The 25,030-nt window shown below is 61.0% G+C and overlaps 1 protein-coding gene across 1 annotated transcript; it reads right to left on the reverse strand.

Annotated features, from left to right (window-relative positions):
• Positions 1 to 6,202: 6,202 nt before the first annotated feature.
• GPR83 (G protein-coupled receptor 83) lies at positions 6,203 to 12,723 on the reverse strand. Its single transcript, XM_058289017.1, is given in 7 exon segments — positions 6,203 to 7,051; positions 7,053 to 7,091; positions 7,093 to 7,300; positions 8,934 to 8,970; positions 8,973 to 9,081; positions 9,729 to 9,854; positions 12,341 to 12,723. Coding segments are annotated over 7 exon segments (1,257 nt in total). The 5' UTR covers positions 12,701 to 12,723; the 3' UTR covers positions 6,203 to 6,673.
• Positions 12,724 to 25,030: the final 12,307 nt, after the last annotated feature.

Raw genomic sequence — 25,030 nt, forward strand, 5'->3', positions numbered from 1 at the left:
TCTGTGGTATTAAATTTTTATGGGGCCAGTCAATTAGGATAAAAAGCTCTAAAAAGGCTCACAGTATAAATAAATTTTTTAAAATTGCAAAATAAAAGACTCTATTCCATTTGGAGTTTCCTGGAGGGACCCAGGGTGTCTCCAGACTCATCTGGCATCCGAGGACCCCAGTGCTGGAGCGAGAAGGCTCAGAAGCACAGTTAGCCCGCCCCCCGCCGAGCCCGCGCCCCAGGCCCTGCAGGCGCTTCTGGAGCCTTCCTGCAAGACCCGCAGAGGCACGGGGCAGGCTCGGCACGCGCTCTGGAGCTTGGAGGACTCGCTCTTTCACCCAGAGCAAACCTCCTCCAGCTGCGTCAGCCTAGACCAGTCTCCTCAACCTGTTTTCTAAGCCTCGGTTTTCTCGCTTACAAAATAAAGATAAAAACTCTTCACAGGGTTTGTAGTGTGAGTCACCACTGTACAATTAGACTTAGAGTGCCTGGATGAATAAATGTTAGTGGAATACATTTCCAAAAGCTTTCGTTTGTCTCTAAAACGGAGATTTCTATGGATTTCTTATCTTACCTGAGATATGCACATCTTCATACAGTTTTCAGCTGGCAGTGACTCTTAAGTAAGCTTTTAATGTTAGCTTGACTAAATTGCACATCATGTCTAATGTATTTGATATATAATACAAGTTGGATTTAAGAAATACTTTAAGGAACTCTTATTACGAAAACAAAATTATTTAAAAACAACTATCTGAAGGTACTACACAATGTCCAAATGGCAATTAGAAACTTGCAATGTTTATGCTTGGATGGCTGCTAATGCGTCACATGTCCATGCCTCTCCCTCCTGGAGGGGCCCCCCGTGCGGCCAGCTCTGGCAATGAGAACGCAGCCCCTGGCTGGAGGGGCCGAGCAGGGCTCAGAACAGAAGAGCTGAGAGCTACGAGGGACATTTTGTAACCAGAGAGCTGCAGAGGGGCTGAGACCCAAAATCTGAGTATAAATTTTGCCCAAATCCTTGGCTGACCAGGAAAATATGCGATTATTAGGGAGACCCCCCACACACACACAAGGAGAAGGTGGGGGGCAAAAAACCGAGCAGAGAGGTCTGGCTCCACTGTGGCAGCATAAACCCGCCAGAGCCTCCCTTCCACCGACCGCAACGTAAAACTGGGCAGGATGAGAAGCACCACGTGACGACAGTGACGAAGGAGCGAGGGAGATTCGGTGGAGCCAGGGCACTCTTCAACAGATGGCACTGGGACAACCGGAGGCTCACGGGCAGTTAAAATAAATCTCAGCACAAAACTCCCACAAAACGGACCGTAGAACTAAATGTGAAAGCATTAAGCGTTAAAACTTCCAGGGGATTTTTTTAGATACACCAAAATCACAATCCATGGAACAAAAAATTGACAAGTTGGACTTCATTAAAGTGGAAACCTTCTGCTCTGCGAAAAATGCTATTTAGAGAAGGAAAAGACAAGCCACAGACTGGGAGAGGATATTTACAAAACACATATCCAATAAGATCTCGTATCAAAAACATGCAAATATTACATGCATGATTGCCTTGTAAACTCACTTCTCTAATAAAGAAAAAATACAAATATACACACAACTCTTAAAACTCAGCATAAGGGAGAGCCAATGTGGCTCAGCGGCTGAGTGCTGGCTTCCCATATATGAGGTCCTGGGTTCAATCCCCAGCCCCAGATACCTCAAAAAAAGAAAGAAAGAAAGAATAAAACCCAGCATAAGAAAACAAACAACCCAATTAAAAAATGGTTAAAAGATCTGAAGACACTTCAACAAAGAAGATATACAGATAGCAAATAAGCATATGAAAAGGTGCTCAAAATTATGTCACTTGGGAAATGCAAACTAAACCGACGAGATGCCACTCAACAGCTACCAGAATGGCTAATGTCCAAAACGCTAGCATCACCAAATGCTGGGAGGATGTTGAGCAACAGGAGCTCTCGTTCATCGCTGGTGGGAATGCGAAATGGCACAGCCACTTTGGAAGACAGTATGGCAGTTTTTTGCAAAGCTAAACATAGAATTTTCATAAAATCCAGCAATCGTTGGTATTGAAAACATGTCCCCACAAAACCAGCAAGTGAATGTCTACAGAGGCTTTATTCATAATCACCCAAACCTGGAAGCAAGCAAGATGTCCATCAGCCGGAGATGGGCACATCCAGGCAACGGAATTCTATTCAGCAAAAAAGGCGGGGAGGGGGTGAGAGAGGGGTGATCAAGCCATGCAGAGATATGAGTGGACCTCAAACGCATACTGTAAGTGAAAGTAGCCAATCTGAGAGGGTGAGAGACCGCATGATTCCATTTATAGGACATTGTGGAAAAGGCAAAACTTTAGAGACAGTAAAAAGATCAGGAGCTGCCAGGGGATCCGGGTAGTGGGGGGTTAAGGTGAGTTGAATATGGAAAGCACAGGTATTTTCCGAATGGTGGAATTACTTTGTATGTCACCATAATAATATTATATAATGACAATATATATTCATCAAAACATGTAGAACTTTACAGCACAGAGAATGTACCTTAATGTATGCACATTTTAAAACTTCTGTAGGTGATTGTGGGGTCCCATGATGGAGGGTAGGGTTGGAAATAAAGACCTGGACCTAAGCAGCTTTGGAAAGGGCGACAGCACTGTGCTGTGGGTGATAAAGCTGTTTTCCTCGGGTCTGGGTTGATCATTGGGACGCTGGCGAGCAGGAATGCCTGCGCTGAACAGTTAAGTTACCGGCTGGTGGCTGGTGGGAGTCAGGCTTCCTGCCGTCGGAGGGGGAGTTCATAGACAGGCAAGAGAAGGAGGGGGAAGACCCCTGCAGGTGGGGTTAGAGCTGGCCGCATCCGTGCGACCCATGGTGGCTCGTGTGGACGTGATGGTCAAGACAGACACACGTCTCAAGTGCTTGTCCATACACATCTACTTCCAAGAGCCCTCGGAGCAGTAACTCCCCAGCAGCAGCGCCCACCAGAGCCCGGATTTCGGTTTCGGATTCCCTTCTCCAATAAAAGGAACCAGGGTTCCATGGAGAAAATGCTGGTTCTAGGACTTGGGAAAGAAATGTACAAAATAACCCTTGAGCATCTTGTAATACAAGAAAGTAAGTTCTAAAAACCCACACGCAGGGAACGCAGGAGCCGGTGGAAAGAGCTCCCAGTGGCCAAAACTGGAATAATTGGAGGAACAAAATAAATTGCAGCAGATCATAACCAAAGTGTAAAATAAATATCCAGGAGTCCATATTGATATAAATAATGGAATAAACCAATATGGAAGAAGAGACAAATCTCCCATCAGAAGGATTCCAAATAATTTACGTAGCTGCCGTGTCCTCGGGGCTCCTTAGGTGAGTCCTGTGCCCGTGACTTCCTGCATGAGAGAGCATAGGAGGCGGGCTGGGGGGAGAAGGTGACCTTCCAGGGAATCCGACAAACACCGCCCCAGCCAGGGGGCCACGGGTCATCTCAGCGTAAGCCGTGCCGTGGCTCGGGCTCGGCTGATGTGATGGCATGGCACCCCAGCGGAAGCAGGAGGCGGGCCCCGAGCAGGGGCATCTCTAAAACACCTGCGCTGCGCTCCTCAGGACTGTGGAGGCCTCGGAACAAGGAGAGCTGAGAAACGACCACAATCCAGAGGAGCCTCCAGAGACCGGACGGTGAAGTGTAAGGTGGAATCCTGAAACGGGAAAAAAGACGTCCGGTGAAAACTAAGGAGAATTCAGTAAGGACAGGCTTCAGTTCACAACGACGTATCCATACTGGTTCATTAATTGTGACAAATATACTAACATGAGATATTTATAATAGGGGAATTAGGTAGGGGTACATGGGAACTCTCTGTATCATCTTTACAATTGTTTTGAAAACCTAAAACTATCCCCAAATAAATGTATTCTTAAAATGCCCTAGAAATCCGAGCTTTCATCTCGGTATAGGCGAAGATTACACCCATGAATAAATTTTAAAATGGTGATAGAAGCCGAAAAAAAAAGTTTGATTAAACCACAAGACAACTCATCCAAAACTCAGGTGAGAAAAAGCATGTAAATCTATCACTAGTTCTTAGGGAAGTTAGAAGGTGTTTGATCCCCCAAAAAGTTTTTTGTCATCAAGGAAATTTGAAGAACACTGGATTTTAAAAAGTCAAGTCTTTTCTACATGAGTTTTCTACATGAGGTGCTAATTTCCAAGAGGGCAGCATTTTCCAAGTTCAGCCGTGTGGTTTTTAGCTGCTTTCCTTGGTTTGCTGCCATTTCCTCACCTGCAGTATCGCGATAACAAGGGCCACGCAAGCAACTGTTGGGGGGTGACAGGCCTTGCTCTTAATTCCTTCCTCCTTCTCCTGTTCTATCATTTTTCTCTCAAATTTCCTCAAGGTGCAGCAGATTACCCCCTATTTACACTTTTCTGTGGCCTTGTTAGGGCTAATCTCCTGGGCTTTGATCCTCAGATGAGCACCTGGCCGGAGCTCCCGTGGCCCAGCCCGTGCTGCCCGGGGCAAAGGCCTCTCCAGGCAGGGAAAGCGCGTCCACGCGCAGTGCCCCGGGGCTCGAGAACCTGCAAGGGGCCGGCCGGCTCCCTTGGGCTGCGCTGCTTCTCCCGACACGGGGACGCCGCAGCCCGCACCAAGAGCGGGGTTTTACCTCTCCACGTTGGGGTTCATCTAAATGCAGTTTGGAGTAGAGGTGCCGGGCGCCCTTCGTCTAATGCACATCGCTCTCCACCTCAAAGGACACCGAATGTGACACAACCCAGGCCCAGGAGGCACAGTCCATGCACCCCAAATACGTTTTCTTGAGACTGGGCAATTACAACAAAGTGCTCTTTACAGCACATCGGGAGACGCTCAGGGTTTACCAAGTTCTCGCTCACAGGCACCGATCCCTTTTGCCCTGAGCACACAGTGTGCAGCTGATGGGGACAGCGGCAGCCGCTGGTGCACTCGAGGAGGTCCAGGCCCTGGGGCCCAGGAGACCCCTTCCACCGCCAGGGCAGGGGCTTCGCTGGGACGTGGCGCTGTCCCCAGACTGCGCGCCTTTTCCCCCGCAGGGGCACGGGCAGAAGGCTCGCCGTGGCTTGAGAGCAGGGCCAGCCTGCCGCGCCCCTCCGCTCCTGTTTCTGTGGGCGCAGGAAGAAGCCACCAGCTGCTTCTCGACGCTGCAGGAGGCCCCGGCACAGGCGCCTTCTCATGGCACAGGCGCCATTTGAGCTGAAAAACCCAGCTGAGGAGTCCTGCGACCCTGAAGGCTCTCTGCCCCAGGAGAACCACTTCGCCTGCTCTTCAGAAGGTGGTTTCTCAAAACTTCCCATCCTGGAAAACTTCAAACACCCTCACCAGGGAGGAGACGTGGCCTCGTTCAGCCCCCGTCCAAGCCGAGACGCCGATGGGCCCCGGCCGTGTCCCACCCGGGCCTCAGCCCCTCGGCCCATCACCAGGGTTTGCTGTGCGCCGGCAGCGCTGAGGGCAGCAGGTGCGTGGGCGGCAGGTGCGCTCCGGCCGGGAGCGTCTGCCCGGAGGCCCAGGAACCGCGCAGGGGCCGCTGGGCCGACGGGGAGGTCCAGTCTCTGCAGTGAGACCCTCTGGCCAGGCGGGTCCTTAGACTGTCACCATTCTAGGAGGTTCTGGGAGGGCGGGCAGGCCCTGACCCGCCAGCCTCAAGGCCACGCTGAGCGCGCCTGCGCTGGGGCCTGCTGCCAGGCGGCCCGGGGGATGGGGCGCGACCCCGCCCGCGCGGTGAAGAGCCGCTCCTCACGGCCTTGCAGAGCAGGCGTCTTCACCTGTTGTTTCCAGGCGGGCGCAGAAGGGAGGGCCGGGCTCCCGGCCGGGCTGGCGGCTGGACGCTGCGCCCACCTGCCCACCCCACGCCCCGGGGGCGGCCACACCGGGCCCTGGCCTTCCCTGCCAGGCCCTGTCCCACCTCCCTCCAGCTCCGCCGCTGAACGCACCTGTGGGGAGGGGGCTCAGCAGGCCCGTCTCCTGCTTCTCCCACAATCTAGAAGGATGGCTGCGATTCAAGGCGAACACCACCGCCACACACACCCCGAGTGCAGGGGAAGGGGCAAGTGACTTTATCCCAAGTTGGTGGGATAAGGCGGTGAATCTGTTTTCTTTTTCGCACTTTTCTGAATTTTCCGAAGTTTTAAATCATACTTTCTTCTGTAAGAAAAGCAGTGATTCGCCTTGAAGAACCCAAGTCAGCCCCCTCGTCACGAACACAGTCTGGTCAGCGCGATCGCCACTGGTCCAACTCTACTGTGAAGCAGCCGCAAAGACCCCAGCGCAGCTCCCCTGTCAGGGCCCCCGACTCCCTTAAAGCAGAGCCCGGGGGCCCAGGCCGCCACCCCAGTGGCCGGAGGGCAGTCCACAGCCAGGTGTGGCAGCCGGACCCGCGTGAGCCCACCCGAGCCGGGGGCTTCGCGGCCCTCTCGGACTGTAACGTCTAAACCTGCATCTGCTCAGCCGGCCTTTCGGTTCCGAGGTCAAGCGGGGAGAGGAAGCTGGGCAGTTTTCTAGAAGCTTGAGAGCCCCAGCGGCCGCAGGGCCGGCTCTCGGCACTGTCGGGTGGGGCGAGCGGAAAGCCGCCTCCTCCGGCTCTGCCCAACCCAGGCTGGCCGGACGCTCGCCGCCCCCTCCTGCTGCTCTAACGCCGGGCCCCGCCGGGCCCTGCGGAGGACGGGGCTGCCCTCCCCCACGGGAGCCGCAAGGGGGGCTGCAGGCCGCTGGCCAGGGCAGCCCTCTGGCCACTGCTCTTCTGGGCCCAGGCCACCCTGAAGGCGGGGGCCGGGGAGGGCCGCCTGGCCGCCGGGGGCGCGGGCGGCCTCTGGCACATGCGCAGCAGTGCCTTGAGCTCCAGCCGGAAGCTCTCGTTGAGCCAGCAGTAGAGGAAGGGGTTGCAGCAGGTGCTGCTCGTGGCCAGCCAGTGGCAGGCGAAGTAGACGGTGTTGCTGGCGCGCACGGCCCGGCTGGACAGCAGCAGCACGTAGCAGTTGAGCGGCAGCCAGCAGAGCGCGAAGACGGCCCACCAGCAGCACCAGCAGCTGCACCGTCCTCCTCTTCCTGCCGCCGCAGCGCCAGGCACTGGTCCGAGGTCACGTCGCCGATGGTGTTGCACAGCCACAGCTTCTGGCCACGCGGGCATAGGCCACGGAGACTGACGAGGAGGGGCAGCAGGTAGAGCAGCAGGAAGGTGGCCAGGTCCAGGTACTTCCAGAAGAGGTCGGCGGGCTCGGGGAAGTCCGGCAGGCAGAGCGCGCGGACAAGGTCCTCACTGGACAGGAGTGGGGGGTATGGGGGAGGGAAGGGAGAGGGAGGGAGAGGGGGAGGGAGGGAAGGAGGGAGAGGGAAGGGAACGGAGGGAGGAGAGAGGGAGGGGGAGGGAATGGAAGGAGGAGAAAGAGAGGGAGGGGGAAGGAGGGGGGAAAGGGAGGGAGAAAGGGGAAGAAAGGGGGGAGGAGAAAGGGGGGAGGGAGAAGAGGGAAAGAGGAGGAGGGAGAGAGGAGGAGGGAGAGAGAAAGAGAGAGGGAGGGCGGCAGGGAGGGCAGGGGCGCTGAGCCCCCTCCCAGCGCCCTGGCCGCCCTCCCTTCGCTGGCTGGCCCCTCCTCGCCCTGCTGTGCTGGCTCCGCCCTGGCGTCTCCAAGGCAGGGCTGCACTGGGCCGGTGTCCTGAGCCTGGGTTGTTCCTGGCCCGCAGTCGGGACCCGTGAACGTCTGAGCCCTGCTGCTCCTGGTCCGGGCCGGCCCGCCCGTGGAGGCCGTGGAACCCGCTGCGTCCCCACTCCCACTGCAAAGGGGACTAAGGAGGGGACAAGAAACGAGAGGTGGAGTAGGGGAGCAGGAGCCCGGGCTGCCCCATTATCCTTCCTTCACACTCATGCTGTGGATTCCCTCACGTGGAGGGGCGGAGCACCTTCCACTCGGGTGCCCACGTGGCCTCCTGCTCGTTGTGTGTGCTGGGGCCACCGCTGGTGGAAGGAAGAGGACACGCTTTACACACGCACTCCTCCCGGTGGGCAGGAGGGGGCCCCGCAGGCGGCGGATCTGGCTCGGATTCGTCCAGTGCCCCCGAATTCCTGGGAGGCCCTTACAGAGTGGGTGAACTCGGCCTCCAGGGCGCCAGGCTGCCTCACAGGAGTGCGTGCGCCTGCGTCGGCTGTGCGCGTGTGCACGTGCGTGTGCCTGCGTCGGCTGTGCGCGTGTGCACGTGCGTTGTGCCTGCGTCGGCTGTGCGCGTGTGCACGTGCGTGTGCCTGCGTCGGCTGTGCGCGTGTGCACGTGCCTGTGCGTGCGCCTGCGTGTGCGCGTGTGCACGTGCATGTGCCTGCGTCAGCGTGTGCGCGTGTACTGCGCACGTGCGTGTCTGGGCGGCCTCCGAGCGCTCGGCGCCTCCCCGCGCAGCGCCCACTCCTCTGCGCTGAAGACCCGGGTCCCCGGGGGCAGCTCAGCCCGCCTCAGGGGGCTTGTGCGGGGGCCGGGGGTGCAGGAACCGAGCCCCTCGCCCGCCCGCGCCCCCGGCCCCCGGCCCCCTGAGAGCACGCAGGGAGCCAGGAGCCCACCTGGGACGCGCGGGCGTGGAGCCTCCGGGCAGGGGCGCGGGGACCCCCGGGGGCCGGCCGGCGCGTGTGGCCCGACAGGGCGTTGGGTGGCCGGGCGTCCTGCAGAGCTGCGCCCTGCGGTGGGGACGAGTCCAGACCCAGCTGGTTCTGGACATGGCCTGGGGGCGGGAAACCCCGCAGCTGCTGCCCCGCCCCTCAGGGAGCCACCCAGGGAGCCGGGAGGCAGCGCAGCCGCTGAGAAGAGAGAAGCAGAGGACGTGGGGGCAGGCGAGGGGGGCGGCAGGGCGGCAGGGCCGCGGGGGCTGCTCCAGCCCAGCCTCCAGCTCAGGAGGCCTTGGAGCCCCCTGACGCGCCCCCCGGACTCACACTGTACTTGAAGGTGAATTCTGGCAGATGGCGTGGGGGAGGGAGAAGACCGTGGCCAAGCCCCAGATGGCCGCGATGCCCACGACGCCTTGGGTGGCCGAGAGCCGGGGCTTCAGCGGGTGCATGATGACCTGGGGACAAGCAAACAGGAGCCCGTGACGCCGGCGTCGGTGCCCGCAGGGCAGGTCCAGCCCGCTCCACGGCTCATCCAGGCCCCAGGTGTCACCTCAGAGAAGCCTTCCCTGCTCAGATCGCCCGGCCCTGGGGGCTCCAGCGCGGAGAGGGGCCTGTCCCCCGTCTGGGAGGCGCCCACCTGCCCCGGGCATGTGGGCTGTGCAAGGCCGGGCTGCACGCCTCGGCGCCCGCCGGCCTCGGTGCAGCTGTGCAGCCGTGTGCGGGGCGCCCCTTCTAGGGCGGGCACCTCCGCCCCAGGCCGGCCAGGTGCTCCCCACAGGTGAGGCGCACGCAGGACCACCTGCCCCCAGGTGCTCCTGCATCCACCCGCAGGCCCCGGAGTATCGTCAGGGCTTTGGTTGTTTGTGATTTTCCAGGTTTGCTTTCTACCCCCAAACAAGCTCATCCGTCTCTGGGACAGGTACTGCCAGCAGTGACTGCAGCACCCCAAGTCTTCACTGGAACAACAAATCGGGAATGATTTTCGGTAGCACCCAGGACGAAGGAATCCATCTCCCCAGCCGAGTGCCCGCGCCAGCCAATAAGACCAGCGCCCCTGGGGGCCTGGAAAGCTAAGCCGGTCGAGGCGGCGCGGGCACCTCACCTGGTGGCGGTCCACGGCGATGGCCGTCAGCGTCAGTGCCGAGACGTGCAGCGAGCAGTACTGGGCGAAGCGGCTGACGTGGCACATGCCCTTCCCAAACACCCACGAGCTGTTCACGAAGCGGACCTGGAGGCGGCACGGCGGTCAGGACTCGCTCGGGCGAGGGTCTCGGGGAGGCGCCGGTCCCCTTCCCCCCCAGGGGCCTGCCTCACACGCCGCCTCCAGCGCGTCTGAGCCCTCACAGGTCCTGATGGGGCCGGGCCCAGCGCTGGGCAGGAGAGCGCAGGGGGCGTCCTGCCACTCGGCGTTCCAGCCGCGACCTTGGCTGAGGGAGGTGACCCCCAAAGGGCTGACGCCTCCACCTTCTAGCTCATTCTGAGGACCGCATTTTTCTAAGCATCTGTAAAGCCACGGAACGCAGTATGTGGCAGATGGTTAGAAAGCTCTCAGTAGAAATAAGCAGCAGCTATTTTCATGGATGCTGATAAAATCTGTAGCGGGCCGGTTCAGAGCTCAGGGTGCCGGGCGGCATCTGAAAACGCACGAGCTGGGTCCTTGCCAGCACGTCGTGGCTAACGCAGGCCTCGGGACCCATCACCTGGAGGAGCTCCGGGGGTCCGGCGAGGCGGGGAGGGAGGGGGCTGCCCTCTGGTGGGGAGAGAAGAGCTCAGGACATTGTGGGGCGCTCGGAATCCTCACCCCACGTCCTCCAGGGCAATGTGCGCAATCACACGGGTGCTTGAGCAGCTGGGAGTAGCGCCCGGGCTGGAGACCCGAGCCTGGGTGCTGAGGGAGGAGCTTCCAGCCAGGACTCCAGGGCTGGACGCAAGACAACGCGGCCAGCGGCCTGCAGGCAGCCACGGGAGGGCACGGGCGCCCAGCGGGGAGGCGCAGCACAGGACAGCAGAGCACGACGGGGCAGGCGGCCCACCCCAGGGCTGCTGCGGGGCGAGACGCGGGCCCCGTGAGCCCCCCAGCCTCGTGTGAGACAGGCTCACCCCGACTGGCTGTGAAGGGCTCCAGGGAGCAGGTGGGCAGGCTGGCCCAGAGGTCCTGCTCACCCCTGCTACTGGAGACGAACGTCGAGGGCAGGCAGGCAAGGGGCCTGGCTGTGGGCAGAAACCCCAGGAGCTGCCTGGGCTGAGGCGGGGTCTGTGTGGCTGAGTGGGGGGCTCGTGGGGACACTCCGCCAGGTCCCAAGGCCTGGCCACAGCCCTGGACGCCCCTCGTTTTCCAGAAGGCAGGGGAGCACGGGAGGCTCTCGAGCAGCCCAGCCCCTTAGAGACCTTCAGGGGCTGGCACCTCTCACCTCCAGCCGGTCATCAAGTCCAGCCCACCCTGCGCCGTCTTCAGTCCCAAGATCTCGGCCCTGCCTGAGTCCCGGTCACCTGCCGCCCCCTGGCAGCTCTGCCTGTCCTCTGCTCTTGTCCCCTCTAATTCAGCCTTCGCACGGCTGGCAGCCGCCTTCTTAACCAAAATCGTAGCATTGTCGCCTCCTGCTCAGAACCCTCGTTGACTCGCTGGAGCTCTCGGGACAAGGTCAGACGCGGCAGCAGCCACAGGCTGGCGCAGGCCTCCTGGCCCGCCCTCCTCCCCCACTCCCCCCTCTGCTTCTCGCCTCTTCTCCACCTGCTGAAGCACCCAGTGCCCCTCCTCACACCGTGAACTGCCCTGCTCTCTGCCTTTGGCCACTCTGCCACCACCTGCAGAAGCCCTGGCTGAAAAGAAAGAGGAGGAGGGGGAGAGGGGGAGGGGAGAGAGGGGGAGGGGAGAGAGGGGAGAGGAGAGGGGAGGGGGGAGAGGAGGAACAGGAGGGGGGAGAGAGAAAACAGCCCCACAGGAGGAACCGGGAGGAAAGGGGGAGACCACGAGAGGCAGGAGGGGATCAGAACAGAGAAAGCCCGCAGCCGCCTCCCACCTCCAAGGCCTTGGCTCTTGGACAGTCTAAATGCCCCCCGCACTGGCCCACGGCCGTCCAGCTTGGGGGTGGTCTCCCCGCATAAACCGGCCCCGCCCGCGCCACCCTGGACGAGGACGAGCCCCCCCCCCCCCCCCCGGCGGCCCTCGCCACTGCCCCCGGCCCTGGCCCGTCCTGCGGGTCCTCTCCCGCTAAGCTTTGGGGTCGCCAGGAAAGGGCAGCGCCTTTGCTGCTGGAGAGAGACGGAGACGAGGAAGAGGGCGCGAAACCAGAGGAGCGGGCGGGAGGCTGGGCCAAGGCGGGCGGGCACCGCCGGGCAGGGGACCCGGGGCGAACGGCGCGCGAGGCTCGGGCGCGCAGACGGAAAGACGGACGCAGGGAGAGCGGAAGGCGCACGAGGGGTGGGCAGGCGGGACCCGCGGGAGGGCGCGAGCCGGGGGCGCCCCGAGCACCCCGCACCGCCCCGAGCTCCCCGAGTGCCCCGAGCGCCCCGCACCGCCCCGAGCTCTCCAAGTGCCCCGAGCACCCCACACCACCCTGAGCTCCCCGCGCGCCCCGCGCGCCCCGCACCTCCCCGCGCGCCCGGCACCGTCCCGCACCGCCCCGAGTGCCCCGCGCGCCCCGCACCGCCCCGCCCCGCCCCGCGCGCCCCGCACCTCCCCACGCGCCCCGCACCTCCCCGCGCGCCCCTTACCAAGGTGAAGGGCGTGTTCAGCAGCGTGATGAGGATGTCGGCGACCGCCAGGTTGGCGATGAAGAGGCCGGTGGCCGAGGGCCTTCGCCGCTTCTTGAAGATGACGTGACACACCAGCGCGTTCCCGAAGAGCGAGCCGGCGATGCTGCAGGAGTACGCGGCCACCAGCAGCGCCCTCGCCGCGGGCCAGCGCGCCCCGACCGCGAAGCGCCGCCCGCCCTGCCAGCCCGCCCAGCTGCCGTTGCTCCAGGACAGGAAGCGCGACGCGTCGGGCACGGCCGGGGCCACGGCCAGGCTCCCGTTGTCCGCCCGGGCCCCGGGGCGCTGCGCCAGGCAGAGCAGCAGGAGCGCGGGCAGCATCGTGGGGCGCCGCCCCCGCCGCGCGCGGGGCAGAGGCTGCAGGAGGGCAGGGCGCGGGGCAGGGGGCTGCGGGGAGGCGGCGCGTGGGCTCCGGGGCAGGGGGCGGCGGGGAGGGCAACCGGGCCGCGCGCCCAGACGCCGCTCTGCCGCCCGCGCGCAGCCCCAGTGCGGCCACCGCGCGCCCCTGCTGTCGGGCAGCCAGCGCCTCTCCCGGCGACGGCGACGCGCTCGCTCCCACCCGCCCGCAGCCCCGCTCGCCTTCTGGAAATAAGAGCCCCGAGGCTTCGGAGGCGGCGTCTGCGGAGCGCACGCCTTCCCGGGGCTGTGCCTCAGTCCCTCGAGTGTGGAGGGCAGGCTGGTGAGGAGCCCGGGGCCCCAGTGCGCACGAGGCGCAGCGCCGCTCGCGTCCACTGGCAGGTCCGGCGAGGAGGCGCATTCCCAGCGGGCCTCGGGCGGCTCCCGCGCCGCCGGGTGTGTTTCCCGCCCCCAGCAAGGCCTTGCTGCTTCCCTGCAGCCCCCAGATCACGAGGAGGCTCAAAGCAGGGCTCCCGAGGGGCCAAGGACCGAGGGGGCTGCGGAGCCGGCGGCCCCCGGCGCGTCTGAAACTGCTGTAAGGGCTACCCCAACCCGCTCGTTGTCCCTACCTGCTTCTCCCGGAGCTCGGGTGCCCTGCAAAGCTCACCTGTTCTCACCGCCACTGCAAAATCCCCCCCCAAGCACCCCCCTGTGTCTCCCGTTGCCACTTTTGGTTAAGACACGGGCCATCCCCAGCGTTGTCACCTCCTAGAGTGAGTCCTGGCAAGCTGTGTAGCCTTTCCGGTCTGGGTTAAAAGCTTCTTTTTTCTCTAGTGGGCCTTCCAGAGACCCCTGGGTGGGTTTCTGTTCTCTGGTGCAGCCCTGGGGCCCCTGCCGGCCCCGCCCCGTGCCAGTGGTGACCCCCGCGCAGACCTCCTGTGCGGTCTCACTTGCTGAGCCCTTGGGCTGGACTCAGGCTCAGGGGCCCACCCGGGTTCCACTTGGCCACAGGAAAACCTGCTCCTTGGGCCCCCCAAAACCCTGACCGACAGGCCGCTCCCACCAGTCCTCTCCTCCGGGGGCCACGAGGGAAACTCCACCCCCCCCAGCCGTCTCAGGAAGTTACTCATCAGTTCTGCACCCCTCAAATGCCAGGGGCACAGGTCCAGCTCTCCTTTACCCCAATAAATAAGCAGTCAGAGAAGGCTGGTGAGCGCCCCCGTGGTCAAAACAAAACAGAATAAACAAGGAGCACCTACGCACGCTGGAGCCGGGGGGCTTCTGAGAGGAGGTGACTTCAGGGTCAAAGGAGCAGCTGGAGAGCGCGGGGCAGCCCCGGGGAGCGGCAGGGTCGGGGGGGAGCAGCAGGGGCAGCTGTGGGGAGCAGCAGGGGCTGGGGGAGCGGCAGGGGCTGGGGGGCGGCAGGGTCAAGGGGAGCGGCAGGGGCTGGGGCGCGGCAGGGGCGGGGGGGGGCGGCAGGGGCTGGGGGGCGGCAGGGTCAGGGGGAGCGGCAGGGGCTGGGGGGCGGCAGGGGCTGGGGGGCGGCAGGGGCTGGGGGGCGGCAGGGGCTGGGGGGCGGCAGGGTCAGGGGGAGCGGCAGGGGCTGGGGCGCGGCAGGGGCGGTGGGGGCGGCAGGGGCTGGGGGGCGGCAGGGTCAGGGGGCGCGGCAGGGGCTGGGGGGCGGCAGGGTCAGGGGGCGCGGCAGGGGCTGGGGGGCGGCAGGGTCAGGGGGAGCGGCAGGGTCAGGGGGAGCGGCAGGGGCTGGGGGGCGGCAGGGGCTGGGGGGCGGCAGGGGCTGGGGGGCGGCAGGGGCTGGGGGGCGGCAGGGTCAGGGGGAGCGGCAGGGGCTGGGGGGCGGCAGGGGCTGGGGGGCGGCAGGGTCAGGGGGGCGGCAGGGGCTGGGGGGCGGCAGGGGCTGGGGGGCGGCAGGGTCAGGGGGGCGGCAGGGTCAGGGGGGCGGCAGGGGCTGGGGGGCGGCAGGGGCTGGGGGGCGGCAGGGGCTGGGGGGCGGCAGGGTCAGGGGGAGCGGCAGGGTCAGGGGGAGCGGCAGGGTCAGGGGGGCGGCAGGGTCAGGGGGAGCGGCAGGGGCTGGGGGGCGGCAGGGGCTGGGGAGCGGCAGGGGCGGGGGGGGCGGCAGGGGCTGGGGGGCGGCAGGGTCAGGGGGAGCGGCAGGGGCTGGGGGGCGGCAGGGTCAGGGGGGCGGCAGGGTCAGGGGGAGCGGCAGGGGCTGGGGGAGCGGCAGGGGCTGGGGGGCGGCAGGGGCTGGGGGGCGGCAGGGGCTGGGGGGCGGCAGGGGCTGGGGGGCGGCAGGGGCTGGGGGGCGGCAGGGTCAGGGGGAGCGGCAGGGGCTGGGGGGCGGCAGGGTCAGGGGGAGCGGCAGGGGCTGGGGAGCGGCAGGGGCTGGGGGGCGGCAGGGGCTGGGGGGCGGCAGGGGCTGGGGGGCGGCAGGGGCTGGGGGAGCGGCAGGGGCTGGGGGAGCGGCAGGGGCTGGGGAGCGGCAGGGGCTGGGGGGCGGCAGGGGCTGGGGGGCGGCAGGGGCTGGGGGGCGGCAGGGGCTGGGGAGCGGCAGGGGCTGGGGGGCGGCAGGGGCTGGGGGAGCGGCAGGGGCTGGGGGAGCGGCAGGGGCTGGGGAGCGGCAGGGGCGGGGGGGGCGGCAGGGTCAGGGGGCGCGGCAGGGGCTGGGGGGCGGCAGGGTCAGGGGGCGCGGCAGGGGCTGGGGGGCGGCAGGGTCAGGGGGAGCGGCAGGGTCAGGGGGAGCGGCAGGGGCTGGGGGGCGGCAGGGGCTGGGGGGCGGCAGGGGCTGGGGGGCGGCAGGGGCTGGGGGGCGGCAGGGTCAGGGGGAGCGGCAGGGGCTGGGGGGCGGCAGGGGCTGGGGGGCGGCAGGGTCAGGGGGGCGGCAGGGGCTGGGGGGCGGCAGGGGCTGGGGGGCGGCAGGGGCTGGGGGGCGGCAGGGTCAGGGGGGCGGCAGGGGCTGGGGGGCGGCAGGGGCTGGGGGGCGGCAGGGGCTGGGGGGCGGCAGGGTCAGGGGGAGCGGCAGGGTCAGGGGGAGCGGCAGGGTCAGGGGGGCGGCAGGGTCAGGGGGAGCGGCAGGGGCTGGGGGGCGGCAGGGGCTGGGGAGCGGCAGGGGCGGGGGGGGCGGCAGGGGCTGGGGGGCGGCAGGGTCAGGGGGAGCGGCAGGGGCTGGGGGGCGGCAGGGTCAGGGGGGCGGCAGGGTCAGGGGGAGCGGCAGGGGCTGGGGGAGCGGCAGGGGCTGGGGGGCGGCAGGGGCTGGGGGGCGGCAGGGGCTGGGGGGCGGCAGGGGCTGGGGGGCGGCAGGGGCTGGGGGGCGGCAGGGTCAGGGGGAGCGGCAGGGGCTGGGGGGCGGCAGGGTCAGGGGGAGCGGCAGGGGCTGGGGAGCGGCAGGGGCTGGGGGGCGGCAGGGGCTGGGGGGCGGCAGGGGCTGGGGGGCGGCAGGGGCTGGGGGAGCGGCAGGGGCTGGGGGAGCGGCAGGGGCTGGGGAGCGGCAGGGGCTGGGGGGCGGCAGGGGCTGGGGAGCGGCAGGGGCTGGGGGGCGGCAGGGGCTGGGGAGCGGCAGGGGCTGGGGGGCGGCAGGGGCTGGGGGAGCGGCAGGGGCTGGGGGAGCGGCAGGGGCTGGGGAGCGGCAGGGGCGGGGGGGGCGGCAGGGTCAGGGGGAGCGGCAGGGGCTGGGGGGCGGTAGGGTCAGGGGGAGCGGCAGGGGCTGGGGGGCGGCAGGGGCTGGGGGGCGGCAGGGTCAGGGGGGCGGTAGGGTCAGGGGGAGCGGCAGGGGCTGGGGGGCGGCAGGGGCTGGGGGGCGGCAGGGGCTGGGGGGCGGCAGGGTCAGGGGGAGCGGCAGGGGCTGGGGGGCGGCAGGGTCAGGGGGAGCGGCAGGGGCTGGGGGGCGGCAGGGTCAGGGGGAGCGGCAGGGGCTGGGGGGCGGCAGGGGCTGGGGGAGCGGCAGGGGCTGGGGGAGCGGCAGGGGCTGGGGGGCGGCAGGGTCAGGGGGAGCGGCAGGGGCTGGGGGAGCGGCAGGGGCTGGGGGGCGGCAGGGGCTGGGGGGCGGCAGGGTCAGGGGGGCGGTAGGGTCAGGGGGAGCGGCAGGGGCTGGGGGGCGGCAGGGGCTGGGGGGCGGCAGGGTCAGGGGGAGCGGCAGGGGCTGGGGGGCGGCAGGGGCTGGGGGGGCGGCAGGGTCAGGGGGAGCGGCAGGGTCAGGGGGAGCGGCAGGGGCTGGGGGGCGGCAGGGGCTGGGGGGCGGCAGGGGCTGGGGGGCGGCAGGGGCTGGGGGGCGGCAGGGTCAGGGGGCGCGGCAGGGTCAGGGGGAGCGGCAGGGGCTGGGGGGCGGCAGGGGCTGGGGGGCGGCAGGGGCTGGGGGGCGGCAGGGGCTGGGGGGCGGCAGGGGCTGGGGGGCGGCAGGGGCAGCCGCAGGGAGCGGCAGGGGTGGAAGGCGCAGGTCCCTGGGAGGGAAACGGCAGGTTTCAGGACGTGGGGGCGGTGGGAGCAGGGCTCACCCACGACAGTGCTCGAGTGTGGCGTGGAGATGGGTGGGCGGGAAGGCTGGACAGGTGCAGGAGCCCAAACGGAAGGGCCGCGTGGCTCCCCGAGGCCGGGTTCAGGGGGCGCTCCGCGGGGCCGTCCCAGGCCCACGTCCAGTGCCGATGGCTCTGGAGTCTTCAAGGACTGGGTGTGTGGAAGAGGGGAGGGCGGGAAATAAACCAAGACGCCCGCAAAGGTTACCTGCAGCCTGCGTGGACCTGCTAACACCCAGGTGGCTCGGCGCCAGCTCAGGGTGGCACGGCTGCGCTGGGGTGCTCGGTGTCGAGAGGTGTATGGGCAGAGGGGACAGAGAAGGAGCTGAGTGGGCGGTGCCCTTCCGGAACCTTCTCTGGTGCCGCGCAGGCACAGCCTCACCTGGGACCCTCACCAAGTCTCCTTGCTCCCCGCCCCCCCGTACACCTCCTGGCGCAGGACGTCCAGCCCTGGGGCCCCTCTGCAAGAGGAGCACGCAGCGCAGACGCCAGGGCAGAGGGAGCACGCGGGAGGAGAGGAAAGCACCGGGAGGGGTGGAGCCGCGGAGAAGGAAGGCCCAGCCAGGCTGGCGAACGCCCACCCCAGCCACCTGAGCCAGCGGGGAGGGGGCCGGCGGCCCCCGGGGCATCTCCCTGCACCCCAGGCCTCCAGGGAGCCCCAGGACCTGGGACTGGGCTGGAGCGCTCAGGGAGGGGAGCCCGGCGCTGGAACCGCCCGTGCCCAGGGCGCGAGAACAGCTCCCCCACGAAGGCTGCGGGGGTCCTCCCTCAAGGCCGGGGGCCCGGGCGCCGTCCACGGCTGCTGCACAATGACCTCGGCTGCACTGCCCAAGAGAACCAAGCACGCTGGACGCAGCACGCGCCAACAAAGACTTTATTTCTGCACCGCTAACGGTCGTCACATGTATTAAACATACTAAAGTGTTACCTGTTTCAAATGGATTCGAAAGAAAAGAAAAATTGTAAGTCCCTCTCAAGTGTGTTAATAAAGACTAGGCAAGGGTCGTAGAGTAACGGTCGCCTCCCAGAGGCCTTAGGAGGAGGGTTCAGAGCCTCGTGCACCAACGAGCCTTCGCCCCTCTAACACCAGATTGTTTCTGAGAAGCCCCCACTTGGTGTAAGTCTCGCCTGCTCTCCTCTCTGGTCCAGGCCGGGCAGCAGGAGGGAAGAAAGCACAACCGCACGCCCCGGCCCAAGGCAGCTTGTGCTCGTGGCACGAGCCGGCGTCCGCACACCTAGTTACAAAGCACCAAGCAGGCCCAGAGGCGAGCTGAAGACCCGCTTAGCCGCGATCCAAAGCAGCGTGTGGGCGGCGGGGCCAAGCGTCGGCGTCCAAATCTGGCCCTCTGGGGTTGCAGGGCAAGAAGGTAGAGTTAGGATAAAGACAAGCCCCAACTCTCAAACCACTTGTGCCTAAATTAAATTTTGCATTGACCTTACTCTGCGCTACGATGTACCGTGTTATGAGTGGTAGGTGGGTCTTGGGCCACTTAACCCGGAGTGCAGACAAATGGTAGCACTGCTCGTGCCGACCGCTGGGTAGAGCGCTCCAGGCGTGTCCTCTGGTGCCTACTGCTCGGGGATGAACTGTCCCCTCGGCGGTCTCTGCACCTGCGCTGGCGTAACCACCGAGGGCCCAAGATCTCCTCTACCTCCCTCCCTGCCGAAGGCTCCAGAACAATGTACACACCTGCCCGGGGACATCTCCACCTGGACGGCCTGCACACACCACTCAGCAAGCGTCCGGCTAAGCCCACCGCAGCCCGCTCGCCCTCGCCTTCCTGGCTCACGAGGTCACGGGGGCAGGAATCTAGAAACGGGAGATGCGGGGTCTGCCTGGAGGCGCCCTCCCACCGCTCACGGCCAGCTCAGCCCCTTCCCTGTGCAGACCCCAGCCCCTGGACTGCGCAGCTCGGGCAGCCCGCCCGTCCAGCACGGGGGGGGGGGGGTCTCACTTGGGGCCGCGAGCCCGTCCTTCCTCCAGAATGGTCTGCTCTGGATCCGCCCCCCGGAGCCGCGTCTGGGCCCTGGCTGGAGGGACGTGGGGCTGGAGCCCGACCCAGGGCACAGGTCTGTCTTTGGAAAGCTTCCTCGTCTATCTAGTAGGATCCTGGGACATCTCCAAGTTTTAATAATTTAAAATGACCGCAACCTCCATCTTCTATAGTCAAGGTAAAATCTACCTTCTGTGAAAATAACTCTTTTCTGAGTCTCTTGCTGGTTAATGACTTAAAATGAGAATTTCATTAGATCTCTGAAGGGGCAAAGACACTTCTAACAGGTAGGGTCATGGGTTAATGTTTGGAGATTTCTCGGTAATCCCACAGGTTGAGACGTTTCCTCAGACCCAGCTCCAGTTTCATGCTCTTGTGTTTTTTTTGTTGTTGTTTTTTAAACATTCCTTTGATTTCCACTGTTTTTCAAATCATATCCTCAGAAAGGGAAAGATGATAATTAAGCACGATATTTAAGACATTTGATGAATTGCATTTTACAGAGGGGGGAATGATGATTAAGATGGCTGTCTTTTGTTTCTTTTACAACAATATCAAGTGAAAACTTCATTAAAGATATTTCTAGAAACCATCATCACATCTACAATTCACAGGATGTAGGCAACAGCTGTAATTGAGCTTATACTCTTTCAAAAAGTGTTTAAATAACAATTTTCTTTTTTGGAATTACTTGAGACCATTAATTTTGAGGGCCAGAAAAAAAAAGGTTGCCCTTGTTCACATTGATTTTAGACAGGCTTCTATTTTATAAAGTTCAGACCATGATCAAAACAAGTGCTGGCAATTACTGCTGAAAATCCAGGCTGCGGGCGAGGAGCAAGGAAGGCTGTGGTGTGAGGCACACGATCACCCACCCCGAGGAGAACCCCGTGCACGGGAGCGAGACGGAGGGCCTGAGAGTGAACGGGAGAAAGCCAGGTCGGGAAGGATCCGTTTCAGACCGTGAGAGGGAAACAACCGCACTGTTGATGTACAGGCCATTGCGTGGCTACATAAGATCTTAGTGGCAAGTGCCCTCTGGGCAGCCTGGGGACGCCCCCCGCCCGGCTCGGCTCGTCACCCCTCAGCTCTTCCCACAGGCGGCGGCCATCTGTGCCCGCCTCCCCCTTCAGACAGGGGACCTGCGCTGCGTTTGCCTGGCACAGAGCAGGGGACTGCGAAATACTAAACATGCAAATATGTGAAAACAAGAATAGATCTTTTTAAAGGAAAATATCCCAAAGCACTCAGAAATAAGCGAGCTGTTCATTGTACCATCCCTCCCGGACAACGCAAATGCCTCTCACACATGCAGTGGCTTTTAACAACGACAAAGCAGGGACTGACAGCCTCTGCCATACAGCCCCAAACGGGGTCACACCAGCTCCACTGCCTGACGGTGACATCAATCACGGCCTGTTACGGGACTGTAAGTGGTATCTGCAGAAATTCTGAAAAATACCAAAGAACATAAAGAATATAAAAACCACCATAATCCCGCTCCTAACATTTTGGCATGTTTCCTTCTATTTGCTATGCTTAATAGCCATTTTAACATAATTGAAATGAAATTGGACCAGTGTTGTGTCCTGCTTTTCCCACGATTATACTTAGAGCATTTTCCCATTGCATTTTTTTTCAAACAGAGCCTTTTAAATAATTGCATATTTTCTTACGGAATACCACACCATAACATACTTTTCACTGTAATAATGCTTGATGGAATCTCTTTACATAAATATTTTTAGACATATTATATGCATGTTATTAGAGTATCCACCGTCCAGCTTCAATGCACTTCTCTCCTGGTCCAGTCTGCTTTGAAATAAATTCCAGACCTAATGTTTAACTAGTTCAGTAGACTAAAAGATGAGGCTCTTTTTCTGATCAGTTGTACATAGCTCTTTGTCTCCTTAGAAGAGCCAATCAACAGATTCCAGGGACAGGAGATTAAAATGTTTTAAGCCTCTTGGTAATCATGCCAGCTCTTCGCAGAAAGGACAGGTCCACTTACACTCCCACTAGTGACCTGAAGCAGCTTCCACTGCATCCTAACCGACACCGAGTCATTTATTTGATTTTCTGAGAGTATGTAAAAGGTTTCTTTCATTGATTATAGGCATTAAAAGTCTCTGCCCAGGCATGGTACTCGGAGTCTGCTCTCGCACCAATCCTCCCCGGCCACTTCATGCACGCTGGCCTCCAAAACCGCTTGCCTTTCAGTGGATTAAATAGATGCCACAGCATTTATACAGTGGCTTGCACAGTTAAGGCATGTTTTCAATAAATGTTTGTTTCTATTTGATTAAAACCTCCATGAGGTCAGGTTTGTTCATTCTTTGGTGTTTGCTTAATGTGTGATGTGTAGTGGGCACCCAATACTGAATGAATGTAAAAATTCTATTTTGACAGTTAAAAATGGTGTGTCATTTAATAAGTCTATAATAAAGGTGAATATCCTAGATGTCTTAGCTGTTTGTATTTCCATCTGTCATTTTTTTATTCATGTCCTTTGGTCATTCAACAACCAATTTGGCAGCTTCCACTGAGTCTTTAAATGTGAGCATATCCTATGTCCTAAAAGGTGGTATTTAGCAGCTTATCCTGAGGGAGCAAAGCAGCCGTATTCCTCTATCTACGACACACACACACACACCATGGATCACGTATCACACACATGCCTGTGTGAATACACACGTGTTTTCTTCTTTATGCTCCTTCTAGTGCTTTTCAGGTGATCTGGAAGAGCATGAGCAGTTTTAGAACCAGGGAAAAGACTAATAAATGTGATTTGGGGAAAAAGGTAAAAAATTACCCTGTAAGAAATCACTCTTAAATGGGTTTTTAGCTTATGGACACATTACATTTACTTAGTCAACCCTGATAATCCCGCAGAGGCCCATTTCCAGCCCATTATAGATTTTGTCAAAGCCAACCGGAAGTCATTTAAAGTTTCAGCGGTGCTCCTGAGAGCTGTCAAGGAACGCGCCCCGCCTGCAGGCGCTGTGGGAGGAGAAGCCTCTGCACCCTGTGGCCCACCTGCCAGGCTGGCCGCGCTGCAGGCCCGGCTCGTCCACCCACCCTGGGCTCTCCCTGGCTTTTTGGTGCAGGCCTGTGCGCACGCTCAAGGACTGAGGCAAGGGCCTTCAGGTGTCCCTCAGCACGCCGCAATCAACAGAGGCAGCGTAACTGCAGTCCAGGTGGAATTAGGTGTATTAGGTGTAGATCTCAGCTCTACCACTTGATAGCTGTGTGATCTTTTTAAGCATTTTCCCTCACTATTGCAAAAAGGCGGGGCATGCTGCCTACTCTACGGCGAGGAGATTTACGCAATGCTCTGATAATGAAACGCGTCTGTGCTCAGCCCTGGGCTGGCCTGGAGCAGCAGTGCGTCACGTTCCTCTTCTTCCCCTCTGCATCCTCTCAGCCTCAGCTGCACCCAGCGGGGAGGGACCCTGCAGCCCAGGCTGAGGGCGCTGGGCGTCTGGAAGCTGGGCCTCCGAGGCAAACCCTGGCTTCTCTGGTGCTGGCTCTGGGGGTGACGAGGCAGAGGCACTGGGCAGTGAGGTTCAGAGCTGCAAGAAAGCCTGGACTGGCCGTTTCTTAAACCAGGGCAGGGGCTCACGGGAGAAGCGCGTTCTGAAGAGGCTGGAGGGAGGCAAAGTGGGTGAGTTGGCGGCAGGAGAAACCGGTACCACCCTCTCTTGACTGGGTTATGCCACAGGTGGGCAAAGGAGCAGCCTCCAGGTAAAAGGGGATGAAAGCTCAGCAGGGGGAAAACAGAAAATTCTTATCTCACACAGCAAGGATGAGTTCTAGGAACCAAAATCAGCTTCTCTGACTATAAAAGGAAATGTCTAATCAAGTCTGGAAATAAGATTAAGGTTTAAACTCAATCAACTACAACTGACAACAGTTAAAAATTATAAACACACTGAAGCTAGATGGTTACTTTTGTTAAAACCTTGTATTTTAAGTGGTATACAAAATTATAAAGTTTATTTGAAAATGCAAAGAACCAATAATTACCAGGACATTCTTGAAGGAAAAAACAACATAGTTCCACTGTAAGGAAGATAGTGATATATTGGCCCAAGAATAAATGGCCAAAGGGGCAGAATAGAGGTCAGAGGCAGATGTGTACATATGGACTCTTGATTAATGACAAATAAAACTCCACAGGACAGGAAGGTCATTTCCACAGATGGTGCCAGGACAAGTGCATTTCCATAAGGAACAGGACAAAACACAGGTCAGTCCCCAGCTCAGCGCACTCAATGTGAAAGGCAAACAGATGAGCTTCTGGGAGAAACACAGACGAGTCCATGACGTAGGGCAAGAAATGGTTTTCTCAAACAGGACACAAAAGTATTAATCATAAAACAGAGGACTGATAGATTGGAAGTCATTAGAACTAAAAACTTCAAGACACTACTTAGAGAATAAAAGGCAAGCTACAGACTGGGAGAAGACTTTGCAATACATACATCCAATGACGGGCTTGGCTCCTGGAAGTCAGGAAGAAAAGGGCAGACAACTCATTAAAAGACGGGAAAAAGCCTTGGACAGAGACGTCACGAGAGAGCACAACGACCAACAAACATCTGGAATAATCCTTACCATCATTATCATCAGAGAAGTGCAGATTAAAACCACAGAGAGATTCAATTATACACCCACCAGAATGGCTAAAATTAAAAAGACCAACAATAACAAATGTTGCAAGAATATGGAACAAGGACTCTCCCAAATTGCTGGTGGGGTGTAAACTGGTGCAGCCACTTTGGACAGTATGTGGCAGTACCTACTGAGACTGAATACACACACTGCTGTGACTCTACATACCCCAGAAAACAACCACTTAAATCCACCCAAAACCACGTCCACGAATATTTGTAGCGGCTTTAATCACAAATGGCACAACTCCACTGTGCACTTACAGTCTGGATGGACTGCGGTATCGTCACACGGCAACCACAAACAGCAACTGAGAACGACCAGCTACAGGCACGAGGCACGGCAGGGACGTGCCTCAGACGCAGTGCTGCGTGAGGCGAGTACAAGGGGCACCGCGTCTCCAGCCGCAGGACGTTCCTGTGGGGTTCGTTCAGAAAGCCTGCCTGAAGGAAACAGGACTTTCATAGCTGCTTCTATTTGAAAAGCTTTCCACTTTCATAATCCATGAAGAAATCTCACGTTCCCTGCCTGCACTCTGCCAAGGTCTGGGATGCTGGAGCTGGGGAGCTGAGAGTTAGTTCGTCTGGAGAAGCAGACATGTAGGAATGGCTGGGACAAGAGAAGAGCAAGAGCTGTGGGCCGACCTGAAACTCCCTACAAAGCCACTTACACAGGCCCCTGAAGAGAGTGCAGCGGAGACCAAACTCCAGGAGACCCCGCCGCACAGGTGCGCGTGCACACGGCAGCATACCTCAAGTTACTGGGCAAAGATGGACAAGTAAATGGACAGCAGGACGGCCATCTGGAGAAGCTCAAACTAGATCCACTCTTTACCACCTTACACAAGAGCAACTGAGCCAGAGATCTAAAAGCAAAAAATAAAACCAAAAAGGTCTGAAAAGAAACTGGGTGTAGAGAAAGGGTTTCTAACTAAGTCCAGAAGCTATATATATATATATATATATATATATATATATAGAAACTGATAAACTTGGCATTAAAAAAATTATTGTATGGCCCCCAAAAACCCCAAAAACAACCCATTAGAAACAGAATCAAAAGACAAATTAAAAAACATATATGTATGCAATATTACAAAGGGCTAATATCCCCAATGTACT

Source organism: Dasypus novemcinctus, chromosome 27, assembly GCF_030445035.2.
Source record: "Dasypus novemcinctus isolate mDasNov1 chromosome 27, mDasNov1.1.hap2, whole genome shotgun sequence".
Taxonomy (NCBI): domain Eukaryota; kingdom Metazoa; phylum Chordata; class Mammalia; order Cingulata; family Dasypodidae; genus Dasypus; species Dasypus novemcinctus.